Below are 14,254 nucleotides of genomic sequence, written 5' to 3' on the forward strand. Positions count from 1 at the left end.
CAGATATTGAAAAAGAACCAGGGAATTTTGAAATGTACATTCACATTGAGTTAACAACACCGCAAAATTAAGGAAACGGATTTCAGGATTTAGTGAAAGAAATGAAGAACACTATGGGACCTCTAGATCAGAGTTACATGCTTCGCAACCCACTTTAATATAGGTTCTAGAGTTTGAACTGTAAGGTTAAGCTATTAGGTGGAACTTTACTATCTGAATTTTATAAGTGGTTAAGAATTTATCCAGAAACAAGTGTGGAGTTTTTAGGTATACAACATCAGTCGCATTTTAAGGGCTGATCATCCTCAAAATGATCTAATTTTTTATTCTTACATAATTTTTTTCGTAAAATTTAGGTTCGAACACAATGTTCAAATTTTCAGAAAAATGGGTATAAAAACCACTTCACTTTTGGGTTTTTGGCTACACATCGTATATTATCTATACAAATTGTTAATTTGTTCAAAATGTCATGGTGGAGTTTTAAAGGTTCGTAAATTTTGTTTTGCTTCATCATGAGCAGCAAGTCAACCCCATCTAGTTCCAATGAGAGTATCCATATTAAGTTCTGGCATCACTTTTTCTAATGAGTCAAGCAGATACATAGATTTTTAACCTTTTTCTGATGAAAAAAAATAACTAAGTTAGACTGCCAAATCTCATCAAAAAAAAAAAGTTAGACTGCCAAGAAAATACCTTCAACAGTGCAATGAAATCAGGAGATCGTTGAAACGCAGCTAGCATGAATTCTAGGAGCCTCTTCCGGACCTACAAATATGTACTAAGCCTTAGAACTTGTCTTCACGGGCATTGGACCTCTACCGACAATCAAAATTCTCCACGTGCTTTCATGAAAAACAAAAGCAATGAATAATTGAGAAAACCTATTTTAACTCTTATATTGACACAAATTTTGGTTTATTAGTAATTTCTCCATAATGACCTCTGTATTTTATAAAAGTGATGGATGTAAAAAGATATAAAACCAACTTTCCATGAAACTACACGTACTATGCAGTAGTACTAAGCGTCACCTAGGATGTGTGCAGGGAGCATGTTTCCATATCTTAGATGATATCCTTCATGAGAAGAGTATTTACCAAAATAGCCCCTTAAAAGTGATCTATTTTTCTAAATTTTCAACTTTAAAGTCTTATGCATATCTAGTTTGTATCAGCGCCAGAGAAGTTCATGAACAACAATATGAAAGATGTAGAGGTAAGTTGGATAACAGCAATGGCCTTATTAAGTGTGTGTGCTCATTACAGATAAGCAGGGTAGGTTTGTTTTGTCCAGGTATCAGTTGATGCAAATGCAATTGAATACCAACACAGGCAACTACAAGTGCTAGTTACTGACCTCATAAGCAAAAACTTTGTCAGGAAACATAGTAGCATTTCTCGACATAAGCAGTGGAATTAGTGCGCAAATTAGAGCTGCAACGACCAATGACATAAATTCAGAATTTTCGAAGTTTGAGAAACTGTTAACGTGAGAAAGGTTTAATTGACACAGTAAAATGAGACAAAATGATAATTGACGTCTTAAAGGTAAAAATAGAACATACAACTATTGACATCCCGCAGAGCTATGGCAAAATACTTCTCAATTAGTCTAGGAGCCAGCTGGAGTGCTTGCTTTAACCTCTCAGATTGAGAGGTATTGGCTGCAATTTGTAGAGCAGCAGCCATTCCTGGAGAAGTCCAGTGACGCTCCTGAAATGCAGTAATAGCTGCTTAGTCAAATCATTTATCGCAGTTTATACTTTTGAACTGAAATTGAAAAACAGTCTTTTACGGATCTTGAGGCACAGAGAGCGTAAATTTTTTTAAATATCGAACTGTTCACAAAAAATGTATCATAAAAGGATCACGTCGAACTATAAATTTGATGTGCATCTTGGACTTTACAACAAAATGGATTGCACAGACAAAACAGAATGGTAAGTGGAGTGATCTATGTGCTGGAACTAGCAACTGCTAACACCTAATTGTCTTGAACTATATCACGGAGTTATAGAGAACATTCTTCTACTGAGTACTGACCAAGTGGCCTTACTGCAAGGTTGTTGGCACAGAAATTAAAAAATAAATCAGTTAAGAACTAGGTCATGTAGAAAAGTAAACCCCCAAGTAATGATGTGAATGAAAAAATGTTTCAAAATTCAAATCAACAACTCAGACGAACTAAGCTATCTTAAAACGTTTTCCATTTTCGTATTAAAAAAAAAAGATACTCGTCCAAATCAAGTAGTCAACGCTAGCTTAGTGAGAGAGCCTAAAATATGAATGGATTGAGCTTTAAATGCAAAAAAGAAAGATTCTACATCAGACATGTACAACCTACCGCAAGCCCATCATTCTCATCCTTAAGGAGGTCAAGAAATAGAGAATCAGCAACATCTATACTATCAGTGTTCTCGGTTTCCGAGTCACCCACTCTATCATCTATAGTAGAACCAGTATAGGCTTCATCCATAAGTGCAAGTAGCATCTGCAGCCAGTAAAAAAAGAACCCTCTTCAATTAAAACATAAATACAAGAATTTCATTTTGACCATTGTAAAGTTTCAAAAGCTCTAAACCTAACCTCAGGAGCTGTACTCTTCTGAATGGAAGCAATGTTACTCCCAATGAGCGACCCCGAGCTCCTTTCCACCTTTTCTAGTGCCACTACTAATACTGATTATATGAAGGAAAAGATTATGTCAAAAAAATAAGGTGGTAGGGCATTACAACATATAAAATCCCAAAAAAACCAATTCATGATATAATTTATGTAGAGAGTCAAGGGACATGAAAAGGGTAAAATCGTTAAACATATCTGACTACCTCACTTCCTGCACAAGAAATTAGAATTTGAACAAACAATAGGAATGTTACACCCTTCATGTAACACAGGGCACTGAAACGTTGTAACTTCTTGAGATGATAAGAACTTCAAAGGTTCTTGCCTATATGTTAATATCTTTTAAAGCAATCTCAACCCCAAGTATATGATTCCACCATCCCAATAAGTAAAGTTGCTTTTGGATCCACTCACATGATATCCAAGTTAGGTAGCAAGCAATGTCCACTACCCTCTCGACGAAGTTCAGCACAAGGCCACCTTAGCCAAATATATTTTTGAGGGAAATTTGGCAAAAATACCTCTCAACACTCTAACTAGAGTACACCAAATATAATTCATCATCAAAGATATAGTGCTGCTAACCTAGGAGAAGGAGCAAACTGTATCTAGGCAATTCAAATTTGAAACAGGGAGATTTTCAGAAGATATTTCGAAAATAATAGATATCTTAAAATTTAGTAACTTTAGTAGTGTAATATATTGGATTTGTAGAGAATTATTATATTTAATAGGTTTATATTTTCAAAAACTTTTTAAGTCTTATATTCCTGTATTTTATTTATTTAAAAGTTGTTAGTTCGTTTTTGTTAGGTTTGGAAACCCTAATACTATATAAAGAGGATCCAATAGAAGTTTAATTGATTCAGTTTATCAATAATATTACAACGGTTTCTCCACTCCTTGTGAGTTTTTGATTTTCTAAGTTTCGGAAATAGATATAGAGCTTTTCTAAGTTTTCCGCTGCTTCAGTTGGTATCAGAGACTCAGAGCAAAGTTTCTCGCGGCTCAATGACAGAAGACGAGACTATGAAGACAACCGGCGACTATGGTCGAGAGATCAATGCTTTGCGGTTAGCAATGGATAAAATGGACTAGTGGATCGAGCAGTTCATGAAGATGTTGAAAACTATGTTGAAAAAGTCGGCAAGGGGGACTAGTCGGCGGACTCGGGACTAGGCATAGTCACTACTAGTCGTATTTACACGGGACTAGTAGTAGAATATAAATATATAGTCAATTTTGTATATATAATTATATATATGTATAAATATAAGTATTTGGGCTTAATGAAGTATAAACACTACAAATTCATCCCTAAGAAGCACACATCCAATTATTATTTGAGTTTTTAGAGAAAAAGAGTAGAATCTGAGTTCTAGAAAGAAATAGTAAAAAAGATTGAGAAACGTGGAATCTTGTTTGGAGAGGATTAAAACTTCAAAATTACTTAAATCTAGTTATAATGATGTTTGGAGGGGAGAGGAAGGGTGAAGAAGCCGAATGAACAAATCCTAAACCATCTTTGTCGATTTGAGCAAAAGAAAAAAAGGATCAGCTAAATAATCCCGACTGGCCCGACTAGTCGACTCGGTCCTAGTCGGACCGAGTCGGGGATTTACTCGGAATTCCACGGGACTAGGGTTTTGGCCGCTAGTCGAGTCGGCAAGATAGGAACTGAGGAGTAGTCGGGGTGTACTCGGGGATTAATCCCGACTTTTTCTTCATAGGTTGAAAAACCATTTGACTATCAATGCAAACCCTAGGCAATCAACCATTAACAGGGAATGTGTTGAGGGATTCACCCACAAGCAAATTGTTAAAAGATTACGATGGAATAGCACAACAATTTCAACAATAAGCTAAGAATTTAGGAAATGAAGGAAACACTTTTTCAACCGAAGTGCACCCACGTAGAGATTATGATGAATACGTTAATTAAGTCTCACGAATTAAGTCAGACATTAAAGAAGAATACAAAACTAGAACTACAACAAATTTTAAGGCAATATCTAATTGTGATGCTTCTTCAAATGTGGACACAAATAATGTTGATATCCCGAAAGTAGAAATTTCAATTGAATGTGACGACAAGTCAATTTTTCATGAAACAAAAACTGACATTATTTTGTTCATGGAAGAGACTAACATCATTATTTCACAAGATAAGGAATCTATTGTTTCTGAAAAAGTTATGAAGGAAGATGTTAAGATAGTTGATATGGAAGATGAGAAATTTTGGAAGTATGATATCCGTCCAATTGCTTTTCCTTCAAGAAGATCCTCTGTCAATATTTTGTGAATCTCAAAGTGTATCGCATGAATTGGTAAGTAATTATCCAGTCTTCATCAAAGTTTGTGGTTCAGTTTCCATGTTGAAGATCCTTTCAAGTTTATCTTTTAGGTGAAAAAAGAGCTAAAGTCACATTACAGTTATAGGCCAAGAATTCTTAGTGACATGATAAAGTCGTGAATCAAATGTGAATATTTGATGATTTTTATGCATAACTCACGCAAAAGCTTTCTCATGGGAGTTACAATCAAGATAAAATTCAAATCGAATAGTAAACTCGAGTGAGTTTTTTTATAGTAGAGGAGACTGATGCAGGGAGATTTCCATAAGACATTTCGGGAATCTTAGATAGCTTAAAATTTAGTATTTTAGTAGTGTAATATTTTGGGTTAGTAGAGAATTATTATATTTTGTAATTTTATATTTTAAGAAACTTTTTATGTTTTAGATTCTTGTATTTTATTTAGAAGCTGTTAATTAAGTTTATGAAACCCTAATACTATATAGAGGGGATCCAGTAGTTGTTTAATCGATTCAGTTTATCAATAAAATAAAACAGTTTCTCTACTCTTGGTGAGTTTTTATTTTTTAAGTTTTAGACATTATTCTAAAGTTGTTCGAAGTTTTCCAATGCGTCAAGGTTTCAGCATGGGACTTCACTTTCCTTGACCATAAAGAACAAATACCATTTGAGTCCACAATAAACAAGAAACATACTAGATATCTTCTTATGTAAAAAAAAATCACTATATCACGTTAGTGAGCTTATAAACCATATTTCAGGTAATGAAGAACTGACATTGTTCACAAATCAATTTACCTCCTTAAATCCCATATCCTTGTTTGAGAACCTTATACACCGTATTTCAATAAGTAGCACAAACTAACAAAAGTAATAGGAACGGAAAAAGTCTAGCACTCAATAGGGATCGCGGGATTAATAAATTCCCAAGGGTGCTTATGGGGGATGGACAGTTTGGAGAGGTATTAGCAACAGAAAATACGCGTTTTTCTGACTTGCTCTTCTTCTAGAGGGGATGTAAAGAGGGTGAAATTCTGGACTGATATTGGGTGTGTTGATAGACCCTTTGGAGGTGATCTTCTCCTCTTTATATTCCTTTATGTTGAAAAAGGACGCTGGTGTTTCAGATTGCTACTCATATGGACAGGGTAGAGTCTTGTGGAATCTTGGCTTTTGCAGATGGTGGATTTATTCCAATTGCTTGGTTTTCCTAACTTAGTGGAGTTGTATGATAGTGCCGATAGGCACATTTGGAAGATGGACCTGTTGCGTGTTTCATGGTCAAATCTTCATATGAGATTCTTTGTTCTATATCACTATTCTATTGTTTCAATATAGTTCTTCCTTCAGTTAAAAAAAAACTAACCGAAGTAGTTCAAAGAAAACTCACTTGGCAGGTCCACAAGTACTGGAAATAGTGGAAGAAATGAACCAGAAGACATCAGCCCTGGAAAAATCTTCAGAAATGATTTTTCTAGCCTGTAATGTTAAAAACATAAATCAGAATCACCTAATGCACATATAATTGTTCCAAATATTTTGAAGAACGCGGTCATGAACTAGTTTGACACGCTACCATAATAAAAAGACTTACTTTAATCCATTCCAGGCAATCAGCTTTAGTAGTAAAGGGAAGAACTGCAAATGTATGACGAAAATTAAGTACGCAAAATCACAAGTTTAAAATCAATCGATTAACCACTACCAAATCCGTACATGGAAAAATGTTTGATACACTATACTTTAAGTCATACCTGTGGAAGTAATGTCGGGAACGAACTAATAAGTTTTGTTCTATTAAGATTCAGAAAATCAATGGTCGCTTCTGCAACAACAGGATCTGCAAACTCACTGCAACCACAATATAGCAAAAACTTGTATTGAAAATTCGAAATGAAGAATTCAAATGGGTATAAGCTAAAAAGGTTATACAAGATATAAGAAAACTATTACCGGCTCAAACATGAACGAAAAAATGTTCTTAGACTAGCATCTGCATCATGTAGAACCACCTCTCCAAAATCAAGAAATATTTGAAGAATTGCCTAAGAAATTCAACACTAACAAAGATTAGCAATTCCAAAGTCAAGTGCCAAAATACATTTAGGAATAAAAGAAGTTAAAATTTGCAATCTTTCATTAATGGGTCTGAAAGTAAAATTTGAAATTTCATTTCCAATAGAGAGAAAGAGAAATCACCAGTAATAAAAGACCATTTGAGGTACGAGACTGAGACGACAGAGAAGCAACAGCCCGTTGAAAGAGCTTATTGACTTGAGGATAAACCCTAGCTACCAAATCCTCAGATTTCTCAGCTTTACAAATCTCATGAAGCTTCTTAACCTGATTAAAATAAATCTTATTAAATTTGATTATATGTACAGATATAAAAATGAGAAATTTTCTATAGAGATAGAACATACAGAGAGAAGGAGAGATGGATCAGAAGCAGGATCATTAGCTAAAGAGGAATCTCTAGCATTAAGAGATAATGATCTAAGATGAAAATCCCAATCTCTATCTCGATTTTCCGGTGGTTGTTTCGCCATTTTTGTTACAAATTCCCCCAAAATGTCTTTTCTTTTCAACTCTCTATTTCTAGTTTTCTACTCTCATCAGATTTCATCGAATACTGTATTTTTGTTGATAGTTCGTTGGTATAGAAACCGAGTACAACCCGTACAAACACTTAGAAATTTTTCAATCTTCTCCCGCAAAATGTCATCTTCCTTGGAGGGCAAAACCAATGTCGGGTTGGGGCGCCCAATTTTGAGAGCCCTTGAATTTTAAGAGTCTCAGAGGCTGTTTTTCAATTACAACGTCGGGCTCTTAACATGGACTCCCAAATATAAATTATGTACGTGTGTAGTGTTCGTGTACGGACTTTTAATTTCAATTTTCAACAAAGACGAGAGTATATGTGAAATACTTTTAACCTTACTTTCCTTGGGGCACCATGAGAATCGATGTCTCATTGCCATGGTCGTATAATGAGGATATGGTCAGCATCCATGTCGGTCAAGTCACATATGACATCTTATTTGTAGTACTTTCCAATACCGATAGGAACTCGACACATTTTGTCAATTTCCATGCCAGCTCTATCCAGTCAATGGTGTGTGGTGAAGGACTATCCTCAACAGGTAACTGTGGATACTCAACAAGTTTCCTGAAAATAAAATTATCGAAACTTGCGGAGTCAATAATCAATGAATACACCTTCCCTCTGATAGTACATTCAGATCGGAAAATCTTCTTTCCGTTGGCTACGATCTTCCTTCATCGGTGTGAGATGCGAGATGAATCATGCTAGCTTCACGTTCACCTTCTTCTTCGACACTTTCGTAGTCCTCATATTCTTCACCGCTTTTTCCGTCTTCTTCAGATAAAGTATCTTCTGTGTTCTCATCCACAACATTCACTATTATCATCCAAAGTCATCGGCAAACAGAAGTATGAACAAGTTAGTCCAATAAAATTTGATTGTGATACTAATTTAACTATTACGTCATTAAGCTCACTTCATGGAAGATTTAACCATATCCTTATCAGATATCATTTTCTATTGGAGCTTGTAGACGATAAACTTAGTTAGGACTAGTATTGTAAGACGAGCCATCAATTGGAGGATTTGTTAATTAACAAAATTTTAAGCAAATAAGCTTCTTCCAACTTCCAATGTTTTTCTTTTAAAGTTGGTCTACTGTGGCAAGCATTTTTTTTTATAATAAACCATATTAAATTAGAAATTTACTTCGGAGGAAGGTGAAACAGAAGTTTATACTTTTTATAATACACCAAAACTCCAAAGAGTCAACCTCAATCAAGTCACTATGGAGGTTGAATTCGAAGGAGGTACGCCAATCAAGCGCACACTTGGGAGGACGGTATTATCGTCCTAGACGCATAAGCCATGCCTTGACTCAAATGCAACCAGGCCTACTGTGGGATTTAAGAGAAGATTAGGGGAGCCGCGTCACAGGGGTTGATACCTCAATCCAAAGCAAGGGGTAGATACGTGCATAATGCTTACCGGCTTAATTCTGAAATCCTATCAAAGATCCTAGTCCGTGAGGATCTTAAGTATTTATTAAACTTGGGCTTCAAGAGTCCCAAGGAGGAAACTTCTCAAAAGAATCCACAAACTCGGAAACACAATCTATTAAGTATCCTTAGATAATGTAACTTCTAAGTATCAAAGATACAGGATAGTCCCAAAGATAAATCCTAATATCATCTAACTACGAAATAGTAATTTCAATCCAGCATGGTGGATCTCAGTCGCCTCATTAACACCACATATCAATAGTTGACCAAAGAAGACTATAAAAGGTTATCAATCCCCTCGAAGAAGGCATGAGCAAATAGACTCTCTCAAGTCTCAACACAAAGAGTGAGTCAAACTCCATAAACCCGGGTTCACTCAATACTCATTATTTTAACTGCAAAGGCAATCTGACTGTCTTAAGCGTCGGAAAGATTTCTGAGTTCCTTCCATGTTTAGCCCCCCAATCAAGATGAGCAAAGCGGAATTCAACGTAGCAGTCTCAACCCCTTGACTGATTTCCGGAAGAAAATTTTTGACATAAACAAGAATGACAGAAGGAGAATTTTATCATTAACAATCTTCATAGAGCTTCATAATGAAGGCCTAAGGAAGAAAAATCATAAAGGAAATTTGACAGAAGACCCAATTAAATTTTTTAAGTCAAAAAGAAGAGTTGGTCAAAAACCCAAAATTTTATTTTGTTTAGTTAAAACACCCAATATTTTTTGCAACTTAACAAGTTATTGCAAACTTCTTGCAAGCTGTTGCTGATCTCTTGTAAACTTGTTGCAAGCAACTTGCAACATGATAAAGTGTGAAAGGGTTATTCTGTTTCGGCCCCCAATTTGTGATCAACTCACTGTTTTGGTCTCCATAAGTGTCCGACAGTTTCAACTTTTTCCAAGATCACCCATTTCATCACCTTTCTCTTCCACTTCACCTCTCTCGCCACCTTCAAACATAAAAAAAGTTCTTCATTCTCTTCTCTTATTCTTCTTTCTTCCTTCTACTTCTCTTAAAAAAAGTTCTTCATTCTCTTCTCTTCTTCTTCTTTCTTCCTTCTACTTCTCTCCCTTTTTTCTCTTTCTCTCTAAATTCTCCGGCGAAGGGGTCTCACCTTCGTCGAAGATCTGGTTCGTTAGATCTGACCAGACCTTGAAAGGTCTAGTTTCACCAGATTTGTGAACCAAACCTTCCAAGGTCTGGCAAACCAGATCTCCAGCGAAGGGGACTCCCCTTCGCTAGAGAGCTTATAGGGAGTTTATAAAGAGAAGGAGGGAGGGGAAAGAAGTAGAAGGAAAAAAAAAGAGAGCAAAAAGAAGAAGAAGAAGAAGAAGAAGAAGAAGAAGAGGAGGAGGAGAGGGAAAGAAAAAAAAGTTTTTTTAGTGTTTGAAGGTGGTCGGCGACCTTCACCGGGGAAGGGGATGAGGTGGAGAGAAAGATGAAGTGGAAGAGAGAGCTAACGAAATGGAAGGGAGAGAGAGAGGGGGGGGGGGGGGGGGGTGAGGTGGCCTTTATGTTTTTAAATTTTCTTAGAAATAATTCTATTTTAACAAGCTTCAAGTTGGATATTTCACAAGTTCCGCATTCCAATTTGAGGGGGAGTATTAGACTATAAGGATCAAGATGGATCGATATTCAAAGATATCAAATATCAATCATCCAAGATATATGAAGATTTAGAATATATTATTTAGTTATCTTGTATCTATCCCAGATAAAGTCCTAGGAAACTAAGATACCTAAGTCAATCTATAAATACAAGTGACCTCTATGTATTTTAGAATCATTTGAGTTATGGAGTCTATCGAGTTGTAACCAATTAATCCCACGATTGTGGAGATAATATAATATAATCATTAATGCCTTTCTCCGTGGATGTAGGTCGTGATCTTCGGACCGAACCACGTAACCTATTGTGTTCTTTATTTTAATTTAAATCTTCTAATATATCAACACACATCAAGTTTCACACTTACAATTAAGTAATTATAAATGGGCTAACTAATTATTTAGGAGCTAGTCCTGGTCGAATGTGTTCTGCTTAAAGCAAATGTTAGGCTAAAAGTACCTTCTAGTTTTAACAATTAAATTAGAAAAAGAAATAATTTATGATTTTGTGTTAAAATCAGAAATAAGTTATTTCTTAACATGTTTCTTAAATCACATATTAGGAAAACCCATCAATAAATTACATAAATAAAAGAGAAACTCATGATAATAAAAATATTAACCGTTATACTTTTGTGTACCACTAGCTTTTAGTGGATTAAAAAAAACCTACTAGTTAGTGATGACTAAGGTTGATACTAAGAAAGATGACTGAATGGTTTTGGTGATGGAAAACCGACAACCTTTATTTGTATTTATAACTGAAATAATATACAATAGATAGGAAACTTTGCATAAGTGGGTAGAAACAAAAAGGGTTATTTCCCTAATGGCCCCCTACTTTGTGACCAGCTTCCCGCATGGCCCCCTACTTTACGAGAAATACCCATATGGCCCCCTTCCGTTATAACATCGTTACTCTCTCTCTTCACAATCTTTTCTCTCTCCTCCAGCATGTTTTCTCTCTCTGCCACCTCGTTAAAACAAGCCACATCATCGTCTTCACCGACGGGTCGCCGGCCGGCGACCTTCAAAATTTTTTTTTTTCTCTCTTCTCTCTCTCTAAACTCCGGCGAAGGGGGTTTCCCTTCGCCGGAGTAGGTCGAAATCGACCTTGAACAGATCTGTTCAAGGTCGATTTCGACCTACTCCGGCGAAGGGAAACCCCCTTCGCCGGAGTTTAGAGAGAGAGAGAGAGAGAGTAGAGAATCTAAAAAAAATTTAGAGAGAAGAGAGAGAAAAAAAAAGTTTGAAGGTCGCCGGCCAGAATTTGGCCGGCCGGCGACCCGTCGGTGAAGACGATGATGTGGCTTGTTTTAACGAGGTGGCAGAGAGAGAAAACATGCTGGAGGAGAGAGAAAAGATTGTGAAGAGAGAGAGTAACGGTGTTATAACGGAAGGGGGCCATATGGGTATTTCTCGTAAAGTAGGGGGCCAGGCGGGAAGCTGGTCACAAAGTAGGGGGCCATTAGGGAAATAACCCAAACAAAAAAAGAAACTTAACTAAAGAATTCTAGCCATATTGGACACCGTTGGAAAGAGTTGATTCTCTTTCCAATTTTAATGACTCCGCCTGTAATTAAATTTTAACCGGAAAAATAGAGAAATTTGTGGTAGAGCGGCTAGCGTCGAGGCATCCAGCCCAATCAGAATCAGCATAAGCAAATATCGTATCACAGGCGGAGTCTCGATTAATATGCAAACCCAGATGAAGTGTGCCTTTGACATAGCGAAGAATGCGTTTGACAACCTGAAAGTGATCAACGTCGGAGTGTGCATAAACCGACACGCAACGTTAACAGAGTAAGCCAAAACTAGTCTAGTCAGAGTGAGGTATGAAGAGAGCCAAAGATCTTGCGATAGAGAGTAGGATCAGATGACAAAACTCTCCACTTGAGAAATGATGACCGGTGACCATAGGAGTCGATGAAGGCTTAACCCCTTCCAAATTAAGAGTAGACAATATACATATCAGAGGTATACTTGGACTGAATTAGTATAAGACCCTTAGTAGTAGGTATTGCCTCAATCCCAAGAAAGTAATGAAGACCCCCCAAATTCTTCATCTCAAACTCCATACTCAACTTATCAACAGTAGTAGTAATAACTTTTGAATTTGTACTTGTGAGGATAATATCATCCACACATAAGAGAAGAAAAATATTACCAGAACATGTTGAAAGAATAAAGAGAAAGTTGTCTGATTTGCTTACTACAAAGCCAAAGGTAAGAAGAAAGGTGTTAAACCTCTCATACCATGCACGGGGAGTTTGTTTGAGGCCATAGAGGGCCTTATATATTCAGACGACACACATAATCACACTTAGAAGGATGTTCAAATTCTGGTGGTTGAGCCATAAAAACCTCCTCCCGAAGATCTCCATTCAAGAAGGCATTTTTGACATCTAACTATAACATATCCCAATTACCTGCCACTTCCATAGAGAATAAAATCTGAATTGTAGTAGGCTTCACAACGGGACTAAAAGTCTCATCAAAATCCAATCCAAGTTTTTGATTGAAGCCTTGAGCAACCAATCTAGCCTTATAACGATCCACATAGCCATCTTGTTTCAACTTAATACGAAAACCCATTTGGAGCCAACGACATTCATGGAAGGGTGTCGTGTGAGAAGAGACCATGTATTTTGTTTATGTAAGGTAGCCATTTCCTCATTCATAGCATCACGCCAATGAGGAGATATAGAAGCATTCTTGAAACTACGAGCTGGTTTTTTAATAATAGAGAGAGCTGCAAAAAAAGCTAACGCAAATAGTCGAAAAATATTAGGGCCTCGAGGGGGAAGTGGATACCTTGACAAGGAGGATGACGGTGTCGTCAAAGGTGTCCCAATGGGTGTCGTAGGCGCCATAATCTCTGCCAAGGAATGAAAACTTTGAGGTAAAAAAGATGACGGTGAGTCCACTGATGATGATGAAACTGAGCCAGACTGCAAGGATCGAACAACGCTAGGACTGTCTAAGAGTGAAATACTTACTGAGGATAATAAAGAAGAGAGTGATGAAGTGGGATGAGTGGATCCGTCAGTGCTAGAATCCAAAGAGGAGTTAGATGCAGGCGCATCCGAGGAAATCAAGACAGGGGAGAGAGGGGAACCTGAAAGGTCCGAGTTAAGCGGGAAGGTTGAGGTTGGGATAGGCAAGGAAGGGGACTGACGCAAAATCGAAGAAAATGAGTTAGTTACACGAGATGAGTGTGAGTCAGTCGATGGAATTGGAGATGAATGCAAAACAGAGGATGCAGACATAGATGAACTAGAAGAAGAAGGATCAAGGAAAGTTACCAAGTCCTCAAAAGAGGAGGATATAGTGGAGACCTTGAAGGGAAAAATTGATTCATCAAAGACGACGTGACGAGAGATATAGATGCGATTGCTTCTACGATTAAAACACTTGAATCCTTTGTAATTAATGAGGATTGTACCCTACAAATTAAAACACAAGGCAGACTACGAGGAGACAATTTGTTGGGAGCATAAGGTCGTAAATAAAGAAAACAAAGACAACCGAAATATCCAAGCATAGAATAAGAGGGTACCTGACCATAGAGCAAGGAGTACATAGAGGAGTCATTAAGCATCGGAGTACGCATGCGATTGATGAGGTAGGTGGCAGTTTGAAAGGCTTCAACC

General features: G+C 36.9%; 1 protein-coding gene across 1 annotated transcript in view; it reads right to left on the reverse strand.

Moving 5' to 3' along the window:
* LOC147555802 (AP-5 complex subunit zeta-1) overlaps window positions 1-14,254 on the reverse strand; it is a 48,454-nt gene that overhangs the window by 1,453 nt on the left and 32,747 nt on the right. The window contains exons 2-12 of the mRNA XM_086663481.1: window positions 7,366-8,363; window positions 7,142-7,285; window positions 6,896-6,987; window positions 6,697-6,793; window positions 6,537-6,580; window positions 6,333-6,421; window positions 2,589-2,680; window positions 2,347-2,493; window positions 1,568-1,715; window positions 1,360-1,436; window positions 697-768 (exon numbers count right to left, since the gene is read on the reverse strand). Coding sequence (XP_086519607.1) covers window positions 697-768; window positions 1,360-1,436; window positions 1,568-1,715; window positions 2,347-2,493; window positions 2,589-2,680; window positions 6,333-6,421; window positions 6,537-6,580; window positions 6,697-6,793; window positions 6,896-6,987; window positions 7,142-7,285; window positions 7,366-7,491 — 1,128 coding nt within the window. The 5' untranslated portion in view covers window positions 7,492-8,363. The remainder of the gene's footprint in view (window positions 1-696; window positions 769-1,359; window positions 1,437-1,567; window positions 1,716-2,346; window positions 2,494-2,588; window positions 2,681-6,332; window positions 6,422-6,536; window positions 6,581-6,696; window positions 6,794-6,895; window positions 6,988-7,141; window positions 7,286-7,365; window positions 8,364-14,254) is intronic.

This window comes from Eschscholzia californica, unplaced genomic scaffold (genome assembly GCF_041429995.1).
Source record: "Eschscholzia californica isolate CP2 unplaced genomic scaffold, dmEscCali1.0.p SCAF_2, whole genome shotgun sequence".
Taxonomy (NCBI): Eukaryota; Viridiplantae; Streptophyta; class Magnoliopsida; order Ranunculales; family Papaveraceae; genus Eschscholzia; species Eschscholzia californica.